General features: G+C 46.3%; 1 protein-coding gene across 1 annotated transcript in view; it reads left to right on the top strand.

Annotated features, from left to right (window-relative positions):
* Positions 1-12,565, top strand: part of LOC140905558 (uncharacterized) — a 32,526-nt gene extending 19,961 nt beyond the window's left edge. The window contains exons 3-4 of the mRNA XM_073329085.1: positions 11,468-11,546; positions 12,413-12,565. Coding sequence (XP_073185186.1) covers positions 11,468-11,546; positions 12,413-12,565 — 232 coding nt within the window. The remainder of the gene's footprint in view (positions 1-11,467; positions 11,547-12,412) is intronic.
* Positions 12,566-22,037: the final 9,472 nt, after the last annotated feature.

Genomic DNA, 22,037 nt, shown 5'->3' with positions numbered 1-22,037 from the left:
TGGGGCCAGGAATGAAGAGTTCTGGGTGTGGGAGGGGGCTCCAGGCTGGGGCAGGCTCTGGTGTGCGGCTGGGGATGAGGGATTTGGAGTGTGGGAGGGGGCTGTGGACTGGGGCAGGGGGTTGGGGTGCAGGAGGTGGTGAGAGCCCTGGGATGGGGTGGGTGTGAGGGGTTCAGGGTGTGGGAGGGGGCTCTGGGCTGGGGCACAGAATTGGGGTGTGGGAGGGGTGAATTCTCTGGGTTGGAGGTGTGGGTCTGGGGTGCAGGGGGGCGGGGTGCAGGAGGGGGTACAGTTTCTGGGTATGGGTTCTGGGATTGTGCAGGGATGAGGAGTTTGGGGTGCAGGAGGGGGCTCCAGGTTGAGGGGGGCTCAGGATTGGGGCACGGGCTTACTTGCTTGTCCTGGCTCTGTGCTGCACCCCAGGCCAGAAGCGACCAGCAGGTCCGGCTCCGGGGGGAGGCTTCGCCTGCTGCTCTCACCTGCAAGCACTGCCCCCGCCCCCAGGTCCCATTGGCTGGTTCCCAGCCAATTGGAGAGCGGAGCCAGTGCTCAGGTCAGGGGCAACACGCGGAGCCCCATGGCCCACACGGGTAGGAGCCGGAACTGCTGGCCGCTTCGGGGGCACAGCGCGGGGCGGGGCTGGAACAGGTGGGGAGTAGCTTGCCTTGGCTGCACAGCACCATCGAGCAGACCTTTAGCGGCCCAGTCAGCAGTGCTGATTGCAGCTCCCAGGGTCCCTTTTTGGCCCGGTGTTCCAGTCAAAAATTGGACACCTGGTCACCCTAAAATGTAACCTAGATACAGCTATTATAAAGTGGGTGCATAACTGGTTGGAAAACCATTCCCAGAGAGTAGTTATCAGTGGTTCACAGTCATGCTGGAAGGTCATAATGGGTGGGGTTCCGCAGGGATCAGTTACAAGTCTGGTTCTGTTAAATATCTTCATCAGTGATTTAGACAGTGGCAAAGAAAGTAAACTTACAATGGTTGCGGATGATACCAAGCTGGGAGGGGCTGCAAGTGCTTTGGAAGATGAGATTAAAATTCAAAATGATCTGGACAAATTAGAGAAATGGTTTGAAGTAAATAGAATGAAATTCAATAAGGACCCATGCAAAGTACTCCACTTAGGAAGGAACAATCAGTTGCACACACACAAAATGGGAAATGTCTGCCTAGGAAGGAGTACTGCGGGAAAGGACCTGGGGGTCATAGCGGACCACAAGTTAAATATGAGTCAACAATGTAACGCTGTTTCCAAAAAAGCGAACATCGTTCTGGGATGTATTTGCAGGAGTGTTGACAAGAGACAAGACAAGAGAAGTAATTCTTCCGCTCTACTCCGTGCTGATCAAGCCTCAACTGGAGTCTTGTGTCCAGTTCTGGGTGCTACAGTTCAGAAAATATGTGGACAAATTGGAGAAAGTGCAGAGAACAGTAACAAAAATATTTAAAGGTCTAGAATACATGACCTATGAGGGAAGTTTGAAAGAATTGGGTTTCTTTAGTCTGGAAAAGAGAAGACTGCGGGGGGGGGGGGGAGGAGGACATGATAACAGTTTTCAAGTACCTGAAAGGTTGTTACAAGGAGAGAGACAAAAAATATTCCCCTTAACCTCTGAGGACAGGACAATAAGCAATGGGCTTAAATTGCCGCTAGGGAGGTTTAGGTTGGACATTAGGAAAAACTTCCTAACTGTCAGGGTGATTAGGCTCTGAGATAAATTGCCTAGGGAGGTTGTGGAATCTCCATCATTGGAGGTTTTTAAAAGCAGGTTAGACAAACACCTGTCATGAATAGTCTAGATAATACTTAGTCCTGTGATGAGAGCAGGGGACTGGACTAGACGAGCTCTCAATGTCCCTTCCTGGCCTAGGTTCTACGGGTGTATGCAGGGTCACATAACCCTCCAGTTTTCTGCAAGGGTTTGGCTACTGCCCTCTCCTACCTCCCTGTGTGGTACTTTCAGGATTTGCCTACAGAATGCCTCTCCCCAACCTGCAGCGCTTGCTGGAGCCAGGGACCGAAAGGGGGAAAACAAAGAGCATATGCACCAAATAGCTGGGAGCTGCAGGGAGAGGCAGCCGCTTTCTCATAGGGGAACTGAGGGTAAGGGGGAGGTTGCTGGCAGGGGGGTAATATTAGAAGGCATTTTTATTTCTAGGGTACAGCAAGCAGGGAGATGCAGTTTTCTGCTTTCCTTGCAGACTGTTTTCAGTGAATGCAGGGTCTCTCAAACCCCTGGAAAACTAAGTAAGAGACTGAATGTTTCTGAAGCTTTTTTCTTATATTTTTCCACTCTGCCATTCACAAGCAGTGATCTAAAAGGTGGCATTTTTTCAAACAGTCAAAAGAAGTGGGCTCTATAGTGGTACACTTGTCAAATTCTCACAAGCTGGCGTCACATGAAAACAGAGTACGCTGCAAGAATCACCAGGGTACTGCTTTACCTGGCTAACCAAGGAATTGCACTGTGGGGGCAGGAGGAGAGAGAAGAATCAGCAAACGGTGGAAATTTTCTGGAATTATGCAATTTGTTTTCACACTGTGATGAAATATTAGCAAAAAACTAACAACCAAAAACAAAACAAATAAAACCTGAGTGGTACTTTCAATCTCACACACCACTCAACTCAAAACAAGCTTTTACAAAATCCTGCTGATATTGCGAAAAGCAGAATCATTCCAAAAGTTCAGGAGAAGGGGTTTTGTACTGTTCTTGTTAACGAAGCACACCGTTTTAAACAAGAAGAAATGACAGGCTGTGTGAGATACCCAGAAAATCTGGACATAAAGGAATGATTTCTAGGATTTGCTGATTGCTCTGAGCGTGGGGATCCTGGCACCATCTATCCCAACATTAAGCAATTTTTACAAGCATCGGAGACTGCAGACTTGCTGGCCGTAGCCCAGTGTGATGATGGGGCTGCAGGTTGCATACATGGAGTAAAGCAAAAATTGCTGCAGGGTCACCCCACTGATACACAGACACACACAGACACACACTGCATGGCTCCTCAGTTACAGCTGGTTTTAGTTGAGGCCTGCAAAATAAACTGGACAGCAACAGGATGTGTTTTACACTCTAGAGGGCTTCTTTACCTTCTTTGCACAGCCTGGCACACATCATGCTTGGAGTGCACCCCACTGGGAGTGCAACTGGAATTGTCTAGTTTATGGGACTTGAGATGGGACTCTAGATGGAAAAATGCATCTGCTGTAAAAAAAAAAACAACAACAAAAAAAACCCTCCATGAAAGCACTTCTCAGCAGTGGGCGTGTGAAAATTATTTCACTAGGAGGGGGGTGAAGCACTGGAATGCATTACCTAGGTAGGTGTTTGTGTCTCCTTCCTTAGAGGTTTTTAAGGCCCAGCTTGACAAAGCCCTGGCCGGGATGAATTAGTTGGGATTGGTCCAGCTTTCAGCAGGGGGTTGGACTAGATGAGCTCCTGAGGTCGCTTCCAACACCAAGACTCACAGGAGCAATACCCTGGTCTCGAATTTTTTAGCAGGCCAAATGAATCCTTCAAAAAACAGGTTATCTCTGCTGAGCAAAATTAAGTTTACCGCACATTAGTCCATTAACACTGCTATTGCTTGAGTGACTGTGAACTTAAACTGGCCCCTACCTTGTATTGTTACCCGGGGTTCTTTCAACCCAAAGCTCTTTTCCACTGTGTGAGGTGGTGTCAGGAAATAAATCAGGGGAGACACGGCCGTCCGTCCGATAGATGGCGGCACAAACAGGACAACACAAGGCTGGTTTCACTTGACTTGACTTAGACTCAAGCACTAACACACGTCCGCAAAAGGTTAGTAAAACACCCCCAACCCTTGATAATTACCAAAGCTGAGTGTGGCTCTCGAGTGAAACAGCGGCAGGCTTCCGGTGGCCAAATCTTCCGTCTGCCAGTGGGGACTGCAAGATGTATCCAGGGGGAGAGTCCAAAAAGTGTCCCCCACTACCTCAAACTTTCCCCCCTTCTTCATACATTAGTAATACAATGACATGTCCCTTAAGGAAAACTTATTAAGCAAGCAGTTTCAATGGTCAAGCAAGAGGTTTCTTCTGATTATTGATTAACCAGGTGTGGGTTTTTCCAGAGTTGCAGCCTTCAGGCCCCAATAGACATTCCTGGGGCACATCCTGCTCTTTGAAAATGCATGTATCAGCCACTTGAACACAATTCTTATCAGGAAGGACACGGGGTCAAGCTGCCCTTTCTGTGGCACCCCAATCCCCCCCACCCCCCACTCCTGCCTTGGTGAAACTGAGAGTGCTGCATGGCCAATTTACAGCTTGCTGACTTGGCTGCTTTTAGCAATAAGCCGTAGTGGTTTTAGGCACTTTACTGGTTTGCCGAAATCTCCCCATACATTATCCAGATTCAACGATTGTGAAGCACATCAACTGTGGCCAGACTAAAACAGAGGCATTGATCGAAAATATGCTGTCGCTACTCTCGACAGATTTTTCAAAAGACCTCAGCAAGCCAGACGGTCCCTATTTCTCCGTTGCCACAGACGCCTCTAACAAGGGCAATGAGAAAACTTGCCCTTTATCACTGAGCTACTGCACACCTGAACATGGGGTCCGAGATAAACTATTAGACTTCTATGAGCAAAGCGAAGAGACTAGAGAGAGAATAAAAGGGACACCTTACTTGAAAAACTTGCAACACACAAACTAGACCTCAGCAAAGTGTCTTCCTACTGCACTCAGAATGCAAACATGAATTATGGAAAATGACAATCCGTGTACCAGAATTTTTAAAAAATGAAAATATCTTGCCTGCAAACAGCCCTGCCCGTATTCTGCATCTTGTGCACAATGCTGTGAAACACGCTAGCAGTACCCTGCAAACTGACAACGAGACTCTGGTGATTAAAACGTTCAGTCATTTCAGCAGTTCTGCTGAAAGAGTAGCAGCACTGAAACTATGTCTGACTTTGAATCAGTGTGTGGATATACAGCACGCCACTTTACTGCACCACGTTCTGACACACTGGTTGAGTCTTTTCCCAGCTGTAAACAAGCTTCTAAATATGTGGCAGGGTGTTAGGAGCTACTTTGTTTCTATTAGCAGTGAAGGGTGTCCAAAACTTCTATGGATGCTTTTCTCTGACATGGAAAATGGTGAACATGCTGAGGGGCCTAGCAAAGTTGAGGTTCATCTGTTTTTCTCCCAGAATGTCCTGAAAGTCTTCAATGATGCTGTGCTCTGTTTGGAAAATGAGAGTGTGACAGTCGGTAAAGTGTATGCCATAATGAATAATCTGAGAATTAAATTTCAGCAACAGAAGAATGATAAATTCTTTGGCTTTGAAGTTGAAAATGTATTAACTAAAATGCTGCCTCTCGTTGCTAAATATCTCCTGAAAGACTTCATGAAATTTTACAGTGTGTCAGTCCAATATCTGAAGAAATGGTTCAGTTTTTCGACAACTGGCTGTTTGTTCAATCCCCAGTGCTTGAACATCAAAGTTATTAGGGAATTCGAATAACAGGGATCTGCCTGTGGCCATGACAGCTGTAAATCTACAGAAAACAATGGGTCTTCATCAGCTTTACGATGAGTACTGTATCTCAAAGACATCAGCCCCAAGATGGGGCCTGGCAAATACTCAATTGGGGAACTCTGGTCTCAAGTGCTGAAAAACAAGGACGATAGCACTGAATTACTGAACATGACAAAGCTGGTTCAATATGTGCTCTGTATACCAGTCAACAACGCATACACAGAGCGTGTGATTTGCAATCCTAAAAGGTGCATGGACTAATGTCCGGAATTGGAGGAGCATAGATTTGGTGCGGTGTGCAGCCCTTGTCAAAATGAATTTCCAGATGAGTTGCAAGGACTTCTACAGCTTTGTGATTTGATCAGAAGCAAATGTTGACTATGGCAAAGTCATCAAAGAAGTATGAGACTGCTGGCATGTCTGACATGTGTGCAAATTGTGAAGTTGATTTATTGACTGAATTAAAAAAAATGCTCCCTTTACCTGTGTTATTTGTTTACTGTACAAACAAATCTGAATGTTTAAATATGGATTATAACTACTCAGTATCAATTACCATTTTAGATGAGTTTTAATGTGTAATTATGCCTTGGTGCGTTATCAGATGAAAATGAGATAATGAGGATAAGAAGATCAAACCGGTTTTTAATGAATACTGTGGATTAATTATAAATGTATGTCTACAATATATTGTGTTAGTGATGTTCTATTATAATTCTTGAGGTTATGGATATACCATTACTATTAATATCAATTTGTTTTCTACGTATTTATGTATGATACGATATATCACCCCCCCATGTGTCCCGATATTTTCGATCTGATCACCCTAAATTGGACTGGGTGCTGTGAGCTGCTCCCAGCACAGAGACTGCAGTCCTGCATGACTAGCTCCTGAGTCAGGATGGTATGCTTATGTAGGCACCTTCTACTAGAGAGGCCTCTGAACTTAGTTGGGGGTGTTCTAGTTGGGAAGATCCTGAGGGCCGCGATCCAGCCTTGGAGACTGCATCTCCCATGATGCCTTGGGAAAGAGAGAGAGTTCCACTCCAGGGGATGCAGGGAGAGCATACGGTAGTCTGCACCTTGGAGGGGAGCTGGGATCCCACTCGGGGAATGGAGATTGCTTTGTGGAGCTCTGTCCAAGCCAGGAACTGCTGCTGAGAGCCTGCTGGGGCTTTGACCAAGCTGGGAGCCACGGAGACTATTACCGGGCTTCATTGCACCCATGATAGAGACTATTGCTGAGCTCAGAGTTTACCATTTAAACAGAATCCAGGGTTATAACCACTCCCATCTTCAGAGGGGCTGTGCAGTGTGAAGTGTCCCCCGCTGATTTAAATTGGTTGTGACATTTTAATTAATCTCAACAATTTAAGAAAACATGAAAGAACAGATTAAGTCAAGGTGTGCTAACTCTAAGCCAAAAGTATATTGGGTGAATATTGTTTTAATGGTACATTTCAGTTAGACCAGGAGCCAGTGAACCAAGTCAGCTCATTCCTGACCAAGAGGACGGTACACAAACACACAGATCTTTCAAGTATCTATGTAAACATATTCTAAAGAGATGGTACAGGAACACACCAACACCTCATAAGATAAAGAGAGAATGACGAAATAATGGATGAGGATGTTTTGTTCTACCAGGTACAAGGATAAGGATGGTAACTGACAACATCTGGAGTGTGCTGCACAACTTGTTCGTATCAAGGTATAAAAGGGGAAGCCACAGGACAGGTATGTTTGTGCTGGCCAAGGGGACAGGATACTGCTGTTCTGACAGTGCTGTCTTAGTGATTACAGATACACCACCACACATATGCCCATGAAAATAGTACTAGCTCAAATACCCTGCTTCATAAGAACATAAGAATGGCCATAATGGGTCAGACCAAAGGTCCATCTAGCCCAGGGTCCTGTCTTCTGACAGTGGCCAATGCCAGGTTCCCTAGAAGGAATGAACAGAACAGGTAATCATCAAGTGATCCATCTCCTGTCACTCATTCACCGCTTCTGGCAAACAGAGGCTAGGGACACCACCCCTGCCCATCCTGCCTAATAACCATTGGTGGACCATTCCTCCATGAATTTACCTAGTTCTTTTTGGAACCCTGTTATAATCTTGGCCTTCACAACATCCTCTGTCAAGGAGTTCCACAGGCTGACTGTGCATTGTGGGAAGAAATACTTCATTTTATTTGTTTTAAACCTGCTGCCTATTAATTTCATTTGGTGACCTCTAGTTCTTGTGTTATGAGAAGTAGTAAAAAACACTTCCTTATCTACTTTCTCTACACCAGTCATGATTTTATAGACCTCAATCATATCTCCCCTTAACCGTCTCTTTTCCAAGCTGAAAAGCCCCAGTCTTATTAATCTCTCCTCATATGAAAGCAGTTCCACACCCCTAATAATTTTTGTTGCCCTTTTCTGAATGTTTTCCAATTCCAATATATCTTTTTTGAGATGGGGCGACCACATCTGCACACAGGATTCAAGATGTGGGCGTACCATGGATTTACATGGATGCAATATGACATTTTCTGTCCTATTATCTATCCCTTTCTTAATGATTCCCAGCATTCTGTTCACTTTTTTGACTGCCACTGCACGTTGAGAGGATGTTTACAGAGAACTATCCACAATGACTTCAAGATCTCATTCTTGAGTGGTAAAAGCTAATTTATACCCCATCATTTTGTATGTATAGTTGGGATTATGCTTTCCGATGTGCTTTACTTTCCATTTATCAACATTATATTTCATCTGCCATTTTGTTGCCCAGTCACCAAGTTTTGAGAGATCCTTTTATATCTCTTCCCAGTCTGCATGGGTCTTAGCTATCTTGAGTAATTTTGTACCATCTACAAATTTTGCTACCTCACTGTTTACCCCTTTTTTTAGATCATTTGTGAGTATGTTGAATAGGACTGGTCACAGGACAGATCCCTGGGGGACACCACCATTTACGTTTCTCCATTCTGAAAACTGACCATTTATATCTACCCTTTGTTTCCTATCTTTTAACCAGTTACCAGTCCATGAGAGCACCTTCCCTTTTATCCCATGGCAGCTTACTTTGCTTAATAGCCTTTGGTGAGGGACCTGGTCAAAGGCTTTCTGAAAATCTAAGTACCCTATATCCACTGCATCCCCTTTGTCCACAAGCTTGTTGACCCCCCTCAAAGAATTCTAGTAGATTGGTGAGGCATGATTTCCCTTTACTAAAACCATGTTGACTCTTCCCCAGCAAATTATGTTCATCTATATCTATATTACATCTATATCTCATCTACATATATATCTAAAGCATGTGCATCTGACAATATTGTTCTTTACTATAGTATCAACAAGTTTGCCCAGTACTGAAGGCAGGCTTACAGGCCTGTAATTGCCGGGATCACCTCTGGAGCCCTTTCTAAAAATTGGAGTCACATTAGCTATCCTCCAGCCGTCTGGTACAGAAGCTGATTTAAATGATAGGTTACAGACTACAGTTGGTATTCGCCCAGGAGTTCCGAAGGAACTCAAATGTGAAATTGCAGAACTACTATCTGGTCCTGTTGACTTATTGCTGTTTAGTTTATCATTTTGTTCCAAAACCGCCTCTGACAATAGCTCAATCTAGGACAGTTCCTCAGATCTGTCACCTGAAAAGAATGGCTCAGGGTTGGGAATCTCCCTCACGTCCTCAGCTGTGAAGACCGATGCAAAGAATTCATTTAGTTTCTCCGCAATGGCCTTATTGTTCTTGAGTGCTCCTTTAGCACCTCGATCGTCCAGTGGCCCCACTGGTTATTTAGCCGGCTTCCTGCTTCTGATGTACTCACTAGGATTTTACTTCCACTTTTTAAAGGATGCCTTTTTGCCTCTCACTGCTTCTTTTACTTTGTTGTTTAGCCATGATGGCTCTTTTTTGGTTCTTTTACTATGTTTTTTTTTTTTTTAATTTGGGGTATACATTCAAGTTGAGCCTCTATTATGGTGTCTGTAAAAAGTTTCCATGCACCTTGCAGAAATTTCACTTTTGGCGCTGTACCCTTTAATTTCTGTTTAACTAACCTCCCCATTTTTGTGTAGTTCCCCTTTGAAATTAAATGCAACCATGTTGGGCCACTCTGGTGTTTTCCCTGCCAAGCGGTCCAGCTATATTCGCCTCTTGGACCAGATCCGATGCTCCAATTAGGATTAAATCAAGAATTGCCTCTCCTCTTGTGGGTTCCAGGACCAGCTGCTCCAAGAAGCAGTCATTTGAGGTGTCAAGAAACTTTATCTCTCCATCCCGTCCTGAGGTGACATGTCCCCAGTCAATATGGAAATAATTGAAATCCCTCATTATTATTGAGGTTTTTTTATTTAAATAGCATTTCACAGTCACTATCACCATCCTGGTCAGGTGGTCGGTAATAGATCCCTTCCGCTATAGTCTTATTATTAGAGCATGGAATTTCCATCCATAGAGATTCTATGGTGCAGTTTGAGTCATTTTGGATTTTTACTTCATTTGATTCTTTTATTTCTTTCACATATAGTGCCACTCCCCGACCAGCACGACCTGTTCTGTCCTTCCCATATATTTTGTACCCTGGTATTACTGTATCCCATTGATTATCCTCATTCCACCAAGTTTCTGTGATGCCTCTTATATCAATATCTTCATTTAATACTAGGCACTCTGGTTCACCCCTTTTATTATTTAGACTTCTAGCATTGGTATATAAGCACTTTAAAAACTTGTCTCCTTTTAGCTGTCTGCTATTACATAATGTGATTGAATGGGACTCCTTTTTTATTTGACTGTTTCTGATCAGATCCTGCCTATAATTTTATCATTTTCCATCCTCTCGCACTTTCTAGGACATAGAGATGCTCTATTAACAGATCCGCCCCTTAGGGATCTCCGAACCACATGCTTGTTCGCACCTGTTCGCTTTCCCCCAACCCTTAACTTTAAAAAGGTCATAGACTAGTTTTTAAACTAAGTGCCAGCAATCTGTTTCCATTTTGGTTCATCTACAGTAAACCTGGCCAACTACCTTCGCCTCTGAACTGAGCCTTTGGTCTGTCTTTAGGAGTAACATCGAAGTCTGCTGAATTGGCAAGCTGCGTCCTCTGCTCAGGCAGCTAACACTGGAGCTCCAAGAAGCAGTTCAAAGCAGCTGTAACAAATCAGAAGCCTTAACAACTCTCCACAGCACTGACAACAAAGGTAAGAAGGAAGGTAAAAAATTACATACTTTCCATTGAGTTCATTTACCCTTCACTCGTTAGTTTCACTGAAGGACAAAGAATTCTTTTTCGTTTCAGTATATATAGGGCAACAAATATGTAGATTCTGAAAATAAAAAGGCTTTTGATTAGTAACTTTTTATGATTTTTGTATGGTAAGCTCTCGTACTTCTTCTAGATACTAATACAGCTCAGCTGGGCAGAGAAAAGGAATCAGGAGTCTGGGAGACCAGACACTCGACAGGTGTGGGAGAAGGAAAAGGACAAAATGCTGCAGGACAGTGTGGCCAAGGCAGAGGAACAGCTGGAGCTCCAGAGAGAGACAGAGGGAGGAGAGGCAGCTGCAGAGGATGAGGGAGGTAGCCCAGCTGGAGGAGAGAATGGGGGCATGGTTCCTGGAACATGGCTGGAAGTTGAGGGAGGAGGACAGAGCACAGCAGAAGGACTTCTTGGCAGGGGGTTATACTAGATGACCCTTGCAGTCCCTTCTAACCCTTTGATTTTATGACTTTTTTGAGAGGCTGGCCACCAAGGGACAGGCCCCAGCTATAGGTCCATGGGATGATTCAGTCTGGCCCGCAAACGATTTTCAGCTCTCTGCAGTCCCTGCTCCCCATGGTGGCTGCCCGCTGTGAGGCTGCTGCCAGCGTCTCCTCCCGAAGAGCACGGTTTTGGAGCTGCTGTAGTCAATGCAGCGGCATGGATTTTGCAGGTCTGATGAAGACACGCTCAATCAATGGGAGACAGCTCTCCTGCCAATCTCTGGACTCCACGTCCCCGAGAAGCATAAGGTAAGTCAAAGCAGGGTGTAGTTCCACAGTAATTGTGAGCAGAGCTCTGCATTGTGTTTATTGTGGCGTGTCCTTTCTGGATTTTAATCCTGTCACACTAAAATGTGGTGCAACAGTGATCTAAATGAAAGGTTCAAGTACCAGCAAGTGGGAAGAAAGTTATGCGTTCACTGGTCGTAATGGACAACGACAGGACCTGGTGTGCCTACGATCGCTGTGTGGAAGGAGTACAATAACAGCTGAAATTACCCCACAATCCACACAGCAAAATACAAGCAGCACTCCAGAGAGTCATGTGTCGCTCTAGTTAAGGGCTGGAAAATAAACTTCAAAGCAGAGAAACATACTGATGAAACTAGCAACTGCACGAACTGCAAGACTGGCTGCATCTTACAAGGCCTCCCTTGAGCTAGTGCAATGTCAAAAGGCTTTTGGGGATGGGGTTAAAAGGTGTCCACTCAGTGGCTCAGGCATTTGGTGATGAAAAAATGGCAACCGATTTTGAAAGTGTGTGTGTGATGGGGCAGATAATGCCGGACCAGCATGGCAGGAGTTGAGGAGCTGCTTTGGACTGGAGGAGCCCTGACCCACCCCATGCACAAATCACGCCAGAAATGGAGGAAGAGTTAAAAGGAGGGAACTCCATTCAGATGGGGCCAACTCTGGGAAAGGGGCGGCTCTTTAGCTTCCCAGCTCCCAGACAGAGGCCAGGTGGCCAGCAGAGCCTCTGTCCTTGCAGAAATAGGACACGGATCAGCAGTAATGCCTGGTGCAACAAACGCTGTCCTTTCTCCGGTCTCCAGGGGCAGTGGGGAATCTGACAGTGAGACTTCAAATCCCACTTTGATCCTGGAAAACTCTTTAAGATGGGCACTGGTGATGACCGTGAGGTGTTCCTTACCACCTTTGAGCAGATGGTGGTAGCAGTGCAGTGTCCCCCTGTCTTGTTCACCGCCATCCTGACTAGAGCAGCCCAGGCCAGCAACCGGGGGCTCAACCTGATGGCTGCTCAGGATTAGCCCCAGGGTCAGCATTAGGGGATATCAAGAGGGGGCGCTGCAAATCTGTGTTACATCATATCCACTGAATGCATCCAATGAAGTGAGCTGTAGCTCACGAAAGCTTATGCTCAAATAAATTGGTTAGTCTCTAAGGTGCCGCAAGTCCTCCTGTTCTTTTTGCGGATACAGACGAACACGGCTGCTCCTCTGAAAACTGTGCATATAGTAATGCGGGTATTACAGTAATTTAACATCTAAAAGTGGAAATACACCACACTAAAGCAGAGGTTTTCAAACTGTGACTGCACGGAGGAATGTTTCGGGGGCAGTGAGAGGCTATGTCAGGCAGCTCAGGCTTCAGCCCCAGGCAACAGGGCTGAAACTTTGGCCCTGGGCGGTGGGCTCACACCTTAGATTCTGACCTGGGCCCCAGCAAATCTATTACTGGTCCTGATAACCACAGATTTAAGGCCACCATCCTTGATTATTGGGATGTCATGAAAAGGCACACTTGTGTTGCGTTCATGAACAGAAATATCTACTGTGGGCCTGGCACCAGGTGGTAGCGTTCAGGCTTACACCTGAGTTTAGCACGTGCCACCACCATGGCTGGCAATTTTGGGGACCATGTTCCCTACAGTGGCTGACAGCTCTCGGGCCCCCGCCGACTCACAGCTCTGGATCTACCACCCCAAGGCTGAAGTTAGAAACTGGATGGTTATAAACTGTTCAGGAAGGACAGGCAGGGAAGAAAAGGTGGGGGAGTAGCACTGTATGTAAGGGAGCAGTATGACTGCTCAGAGCTCCGGTACGATACTGCAGAAAAACCTGAGTGTCTATGGATTAAGTTTAGAAGTGTGAGCAACAGGAGTGATGTAGTGGTGGGAGTCTGCTATAGACCACCGGACCAGGGGGATGAGGTGGATGAGGCTTTCTTCCGGCAGCTCGCGGAAACTACTAGATCGCATGCCCTGGTTCTCATGGGTGATTTTAATTTTCCTGATTTCTGCTAGGAGAGCAGTACAGCGGTGCATAGACAATCCAGGAAGTTTTTGGAAAGCGTAGGGGACAATTTCCTGGTGCAAGTGCTAGAGGAGACATCTGGGGGCGGGGAGCATTTCTTGACATGCTGCTCACAAACTGGGAAGAATTAGTAGGGGAAGCAAAAGTGGATGGGAATCTGGTCGGCAGTGACCATGAGTTGGTTGAGTTCAGGATCCTGACACAGGGAAGAAAGGTAAGCAGCAGGATATGGACCCCGGACTTCAGGAAAGCAGACTTCAACTCCCTCAGGGAATGGATGGGTAGGATCCCCTGGGGGACTAACATGAAGGGGAAAGGAGTCCAGGAGAGCTGGCTGTATTTCAAGGAATCCTTGCTGAGGTTACAGGGACAAACCATCCCGATGTGTCGAAAGAATAGTAAATATGTCAGGCGACCAGCTCGGCTTAACGGTGAAATCCTAGCAGACCTTAAACATAAAAAAGAAGCTTACAAGAAGTGGAAGGTTGGACATATGACCAGGGAAGAGTATAAAAATATTGCTCGGGCATGTAGGAATGAAATTAGGAAGGCCAAATCGCACCTGGAGCTGCAGCTAGCGAGATATGTTAAGAGTAACAAGAAGGGTTTCTTCAGGTATGTTGGCAACAAGAAGAAAGCCAAGGAAAGTGTGGGCCCCTTAATGAATGAGGGAGGCAACCTAGTGACGGAGGATGTGGAAAAAGCTAATGTACTCAATGCTTTTTTTGCCTCTGTCTTCACGAACAAGGTCAGCTCCCAGACTGCTGCGCTGGGCATCACAACATGGGGAATAGATGGCCAGCCCTCTGTGGAGAAAGAGGTGGTTCGGGACTACTTAGAAAAACTGGACGTGTACAAGTCCATGGGGCCGGATGAGTTGCATCCGAGAGTGCTAAAGGAACTGGCGGCTGTGATTGCAGAGCCATTGGCCATTATCTTTGAAAACTCGTGGCGAATGGGGGAAGTCCCGGATGACTGGAAAAAGTCTAATGTAGTTCCAATCTTTAAAAAAGGGAAGAAGGAGGATCCTGGGAACTACAGGCAGTTCAGCCTCACTTCAGTCCCCGGAAAAATCATGGAGCAGGTCCTCAAAGAATCAATTCTGAAGCACTTACATGAGAGGAAAGTGATCAGGAACAGTCAGCATGGATTCACCAAGGGAAGGTCATGCCTGACTAATCTAATCGCCTTCTCTGATGAGATTACTGGTTCTGTGGATGAAGGGAAAGCAGTGGATGTATTGTTTCTTGACTTTAGCAAAGGTTTTGACACGGTCTCCCACAGTATTCTTGTCAGCAAGTTAAGGAAGTATGGGCTGGATGAATGCACTAGAAGGTGGGTAGAAAGTTGGCTAGATTGTCGGGCTCAACGGGTAGTGATCAATGGCTCCATGTCTAGTTGGCAGCCGGTGTCAAGTGGAGTGCCCCAGGGGTCGGTCCTGGGGCTGGTTTTGTTCAATATCTTCATAAATGATCTGGAGGATGGTGTGGATTGCACTCTCAGCAAATTTGCGGATGATACTAAACTGGGAGGAGTGGTAGGTACGCTGGAGGGCAGGGATAGGATACAGAGGGCCCTAGACAAATTGGAGGATTGGGCCAAAAGAAATCTGATGAGATTCAATAAGGATAAGTGCAGGGTCCTGCACTTAGGACGGAAAAACCCAATGCACAGCTACAGACTAGGGACCGAATGGCTAGGCAGCAGTTCTGCGGAAAAGGACCTAGGGGTGACAGTGGACGAGAAGCTGGATATGAGCCAGCAGTGTGCCCTTGTTGCCAAGAAGGCCAATGGCATTTTGGGATGTATAAGTAGGGGCATAGCGAGCAGATCGAGGGATGTGATTGTCCCCCTCTATTCGACATTGGTGAGGCCTCATCGGGAGTACTGTGTCCAGTTTTGGGCCCCACACTACAAGAAGGATGTGGATAAATTGGAGAGAGTCCAGCGAAGGGCAACAAAAATTATTAGGTGTCTGGAACACATGAGTTATGAGGAGAGGCTGAGGGAATTGGGATTGTTTAGTCTGCAGAAGATAAGAATGAGGGGGGATTTGATAGCTGCTTTCAACTACCTGAGACGTAGTTCCAGAGAGGATGGTTCTAGACTATTCTCAGTGGTGGAAGAGGACAGGACAAGGAGTAATGGTCTCAAGTTGCAGTGGGGGAGGTTTAGTTTGGATATTAGGAAAAACATTTTTCACTAGGAGGGTGGTGAAACACTGGAATGCGTTACCTAGGGAGGTGGTAGAATCTCCTTCCTTAGAAGTTTTTAAGGTCAGGCTTGACAAAGCCCTGGCTGGGATGATTTAATTGGGGATTGGTCCTGCTTTTGAGCAGGGGGTTGGACTAGATGACCTGCTGAGGTCCGTTCCAGCCCTGATATTCTATGACTCTATGATTCTAAGTGGAAAATGTCACGGAAGTCACTGAAAGTCGTGGGTTCTGTGATCTCCGTGACAGAATCTTATCCTTAGCCGTGCCAGTGAGCAGCTTGCTGTGGTGACTGGGGAAGTGGTGGAACACAGTGACTCAGACAGTGGCCAGTTGAGCCCAGGCGTGAACAGCTCCACTTTCTCGAGCAAGTCGGTGACTGTTGTGCTCCTGCCCAGAGGCAGCTGGCCGTTGTTAAATGCTGAAGGCTGGAATGTCATTGCCACAGTAAGGCTCTTTAGGCTGCTCACTACTTCTGTCCTTGGCGCTCTAGTGTTATCGGTATTAGCAGAGAAGGCAGCCTGCTCATTCAGCAGACCTCAGTGTTACTCATAAAGAATGACCACAGGCACAGTGACAAAAGCACTCGGCCAGGATTATAGTTCTGAAGGCATAGCCCAAGGGCCCTTCCTCCATGGTTAAAGGTATACTAACATGAGTGCCCAGTGGTTCAGTCAGCAGCAGGAGTCTCTGCTGTCCCCTAGGCCACACAAAGGGTTAAGGTGAGGTCCTCTGAATTTTGTAGACTGGACAATGAACTGGTGAACAGCTGGTTTAATACCTGCCTCTTTTTCAGGCCCGGGATCTTGCACCAGGCCCCATGCTAAAGGCTCTCTCTCTCACTACTACACTATCCAGTCTTAAGGGACTATGTAAGGCCCCTCTCATTCTGTTCCCCCATGTTGATCACCAATTTGAAATGATAAGCGTGGACTTTGTGGGGCACCTAGAGAGAAGTACTATGAGATATCAACATATCCTCATTATCCTTGACTACACAATACATACTCCAAAGCCATCCCTTTATGCTCCTCCAATGCACCTGCAGCCCAAGGTCCAGTGTGCTTCAACAGCAGCCTTGGGAACTACAAGCTATGAACTACAAACTGTGGCATGTTGGGAGAACTTCCTGGTCCCTGCCAGGATGTACTCTCTGCCCTCCCATCGGGGGGTCTCAGCCCTGACTGAGCCGGGAACATGTAGCAGGCAAGCAGAGAGGAGGCTGCAGGACTGTATTCCAGTTCCATGTTCTTTACAGAATAAAGCCTTGTTCCTGTGATTTGTCTGAGCGGGTCTGGTCTGAGGTAAGCACACACTGACGCACAGTACAGAGCACACAACGAAGGCTCAGGCCCAGTTTCCCAAAGTTATGTAAAATGTCTCAAATCAGGCTTCCTATATCTTGAACAACCTCATACTGGGCCAGTGAACAGGAGGGGGGACTACACACTTACCATCACAAATGAGCTTATGAAATTCTTCTCCCAGGTGGCAATACCCTGAGAAATCCTTAGTGATCAAGGACCTAACTTTACTTTACAACTAATGAAAGAACTGTGCAATCTACTGAGGGTAATGACACTCAGCACATCGACTTACCATCCCTAAACTGATGGGTTGGTTTCACAGAACTTTCATGGTGATGTTAATGAAGTTTGTAGCATGGGATCCCAAACACAAACACTGGGACCAACTCTTCCCCAGCCTCCTTCTTGCTGTAAGGAAAAGCCCACAAAAAAGGAGTCCAGCTGTGTGTGTTCACACTGGGTGATTGCGTGTTATTGTTACTACCAAGTTGCATTTCCTAATACTGGTTCCATGGCAGGGACCATTTGAGGTAGAGAGGCACGTGGGGCCCATTGATTATGAGCTGCAGCACCCAGAGAAGAAAAAGGAGACTTAGATAAGAACATAAGACTGACTACTTTGGATCAGACCAATGGTCTATCTAGTCCAATATCCTGTCTTCTGACAGTGTCCAAGAGCTTCAGCGGGAAAGAATAGAACAGGGCAATTATTGAGGGATCAATATCAAGTCCCGTCATCTGGCGATCAGAGGCTAGGACACCCAGAGCATGAGGTTGCATGAGGTTGTGTCCCTGAACAAACTAGCTAATAGACACTGATGCACCTTGTTGCCAAGGAGGCCAATGGCTTATTGGGCTGTATTACTAGGAGTATTGCCAGCAGATTGAGGGAAGTGATTATTCCCCTCCATTCAGCACTGGTGAGGCCACATCTGGAGTATTGTATCTGGTTTTGGGGCTCCCACTTCAGAAAGGATGTGGACAAATTTGAGAGAGTCCAGTGGACAGCAATGAAAATGATTAGGGGACTGGGGCACATGATTTATGAGGAGAGACTGAGGGAACTGGGCTTATTTAGTCTGCAGAAGAGAAGAGTGAGGGGGGATTTGATAGCAGCCTTCAACTACCTGATGGGTGGTTCCAAAGAGGATGGAGCTTGGCTGTTCTTAGTGGTGGCAGATGACAGAACAAGGAGTAATGGTCCCACATTGCAGTGAGGGAGGTCTAGGCTGAATATTAGGAAACACTATTTCACTAGGAGGGGGGTGAAGCACTAGGGAGGTGGTGGAATCTCCATCCTTAGAGGTTTTTAAGGCCCGGCTTGTCAAAGCCCTGGCTGGGATGATTTAGCTGAGCAGGGGTGTAGCCAGACAGCCAGCCCACCCCCGCTCAGACCAGCATTGAGGGAAACACAGGAGGAAGCCGGAACAGGGCACTTAACATCAATTCCAGCACAGCCTTTGAAGCGGTGAGAAGCACAGGTGTGCTGCTCCAGTGTGCCTCTGGGAACAGATACAAGGATTAGGCTCACAGCAGGCAGAGGCCCTGTGACAGACATGGCTCTTAGCCCCTACTAAATAGCGTGATGCACACACACCAACATCCTAGGTGGGAAAATATTTACCCTGATAAAAGAAATGTCCAGTAGTTGACACTTATTGTTTCTCTCCCTTGCAAGTGTAAACTACTCTTGCGAAAGCTGGCGTCTCCCAGACAGACCAGCCTCAATTTGGCATAAGAAAGGAGAAAGAGAATAAAGGAGTACAGAGGTATAAGTAGGGGACCTACAGCACCATGATTTTTGAGTGCTTTTCACTATCTATCTGCTGGTCAGATAAGTGACAGCCTCCCAAGGCTTCTGCAACTAAGAGGGTCCCTAAGCCTTGTCCCTTATTCGTCTTTCCGTGGAACTGAGTGACCGATCCTGGCTTGGCGCCGCTGGAATCGAGAGATGCAAGGAGGGTAAGAAGCACCCACACCTGATCTCCTATCTTTAGTGTACACATATTTTGAAATAGAGCTCTATACTTTGTTTTCTTTCTTTGGGATTGTGGCTTCAGTTTTGTAACTTGTTTGTGTGTGTAACATCTCTACATTTAAATAAGTAGGGACTAGCAATTTTGTAACCACATGATTAGAATCTAGTGTAATAAATTTTGGTAACCATTTGTGCATAAGCCTGACTTGTTTTCTCTGGTTTACTGTAAAGCAGCCAACACAATTAAAGAACCTCAGCCGTTTTGGCTCTAAAGCCTGGCCATTAGGTGAGAGTACTAAGAGCCTAGCGTTGAGTTGTGCCGCCTCCACGGGGCAAACTCTTGGGGCACCTGTCAGTCAATCCTGGCTGCCCGCTGCGAAAGAGCTCTGAGCTCGAGCAGTTAAAGTCACGGGTGTGGAGAGGCTCTTAGTGCTGCCATTGGGGCACCTGTCAGTCAGTATTGATTGCCCACTGCGAAGGAGCTCTGAGCTCTAGCAGTTAAAGTCACGGGTGGTTAGGACCTTGGGGCATCCGTCAGCCTAGCCTGGGCTGCCCGCCGCGAAGGGACAGTGCGTCCTAGCGGTTAAAGTCACGGATGGTATAAACGGGCATAGCTGGCACCTCACCAAACATCCTTGGTCTTCGGCTAACAAGGGGGTTGGACTAGATGACCTCCTGAGGTCTCTTTCAACCCTAATCTTCCATGAATCTATGACCTATTCTCCATTAACTTAGCTAATTCTTTTGTGAACCCTGCTACAGTCTTGGCCTTCACAACATTCTCTGGCAAAGAGTTCCACAGGTTGACTGAAGAAATGTTTCCTTTTGTTTGTTTTAAACCTGCTGTCTATCTATTACGACAAGAACTAGAGAGCACCAAATGAAATTATGTGAAGGAGTAAACAACACTTCTGTATTCAATTTCTCCACACCAGTCAGTTTTATAGATCGATATAATATCCTGTCTTAGTCATAAGAATGGCCAGACTGGGTCAGACTGAAAGTCCATCGAGCTCAGTATCCTGTCTTCCAACAGTGGCCAATGCCAGGTGCTTCAGAGGGAATGAACAGAACAGGGAATCATCAAGTGATCCATCCCTGTCACCCACTCCCAGCTTCTGGCAAGCAGAGGCTAGGGACACCGTCCCTGCTCATCCTGGCTAATAGCCATTGATGGCCTCTTTACCAGAGGATGTTGGTGAGACCAAGACTGTAATTGGTACCTACTGCCTTTGTGCCTTAAGAACATGAGTCCCATTGAATGTGGATGGAGACTGGGCACCTAACCCACATCTGTGCCTCTGAACATCTCCCTCCACCCTCGCTATCCTAATTATAGCTGGTGTGGTTTCTCTAGCAGTCCACAGGCTTCAGGGCACATGCTGATCACTGAAGGCACTCAGGAAGCTGTTTCTGCCCATGGCACAATATTGCCCTACTGGGGATTTATGACATACCCTCTGTCTGACCGAGGGCAGCACAGATTGCCCCTGCTATCAGATGGGAGGGGTTATTACTCTGGGTTTAAAACAAGGATGTGCAAGAGCAGTTCCATTGCATGTCACATTCTTGGGGATTTGAAGCATGGTTTGTTAGACAGGAGGGGAGGAGAAGATGTTCAGATTCTATGGCCATGAGCAGCAGCCCAGAAATGCTGATAGACAAATGAGTTTGTGTAAGCTTTGGCTCTTTCTTTTCTCTCCAGTGTTATAGTAATGCCAGATCACTATATCAAGTATGCAAGATTCAATTTGCCCTGACAATCTGAGTGTCTATTATTGACAAATGATAATCGCTATTTCCCTTAGGGAAACTTTGATCCTTTCCAATACACGAATGGCACTGTGGACTAGACCTATGGTCCATCTAGTCCAGTGTCCTCTCTCTAACACTGACAGCCCTAGGAGCTGCAGAAGAAGGTGTAAGAAACCCAGCAGTAAGTGGATGGGGGGGGATGACCTGACAATCCTGAGAGCCTCACCCGAATGCCTAACAGCTAGAGACTGACTTGTGCCCTGAAACACAGGGGTGTATAGGCTTTCCAAAATGTTTATTTAGCTGTAACTATTCTAACTGGATAATCTCACTATGTAAATGTCCAAACTCTTCTTGATTCTTCCTTAGCTTACGGTCTGAACAACCTCTTGTGGCAATACGTTCCTCAGTCACATTGGGCACTGAGTGAAGAATGCATTCTATTTTTATCTATTTTGAATGGGCCATGTTTCAGTGTAATGTCATGAGACAGGGAGAACATATCATCGATCAGCTCTTTACCAGTGAATATTTTATAGACTTTTCTCATGTCCCCTCTTATTCATCTCCTTTGTAAGGTAACAATCCCAGTCTTTTCAACCTATCTTCATATGAGTCCCCCCCCCCAGGCCCTTAATCATTCTTGTTGCCCTTTCCTAAACCTCTCTGGTCCTGCAATATCCTGTACGAGAAGGGTGCTTGGTACTACACAGAGGAGTCCAGAGGATGGTAAAACATTGACTGACTGATATCATGGCATTGTATTTTCTGTATGATTTTGTACCCCACTCCTCCTGCATCCCGATATTTTGCTCAGTTTCTGTCCCTGCTTGCACTGTGAGCAGGGTTTCACAGAGCTGTATACCATGATGTCCAGGCCCCTGTAAGGATTTTGAGGAGTTCAAGTTTATACCTCCAGTGGGCATAAACACTGCAGTTACTGACATTGAAATTCATCTGCCAGCATGCTGCCCATTCCCCTGGCTTTGTTAGCTCCCTCTGAGGACTTCTCTAGACTGGACTATGACTGAAATATTCTGGTGCCATCTGTAAATGTTGGCAACTTACTGCTCAACCCTCTTTCTACATTGGTAATAACTATAAAATGTTTACTGTAATAATTGATTGAAAGTGTCTAACCCACCTCGCTGTGTTTCTCTCCCTTCACAGGCAACTGGAGCATTTCTGAGCATGATCGAACGATCAACCATCTC

Source organism: Lepidochelys kempii, chromosome 1 (assembly GCF_965140265.1).
Source record: "Lepidochelys kempii isolate rLepKem1 chromosome 1, rLepKem1.hap2, whole genome shotgun sequence".
NCBI classification, from domain to species: domain Eukaryota; kingdom Metazoa; phylum Chordata; order Testudines; family Cheloniidae; genus Lepidochelys; species Lepidochelys kempii.
Note: the sequence above shows the minus strand (reverse complement) of the source record. Positions and strands in the feature narration are given on the sequence as shown.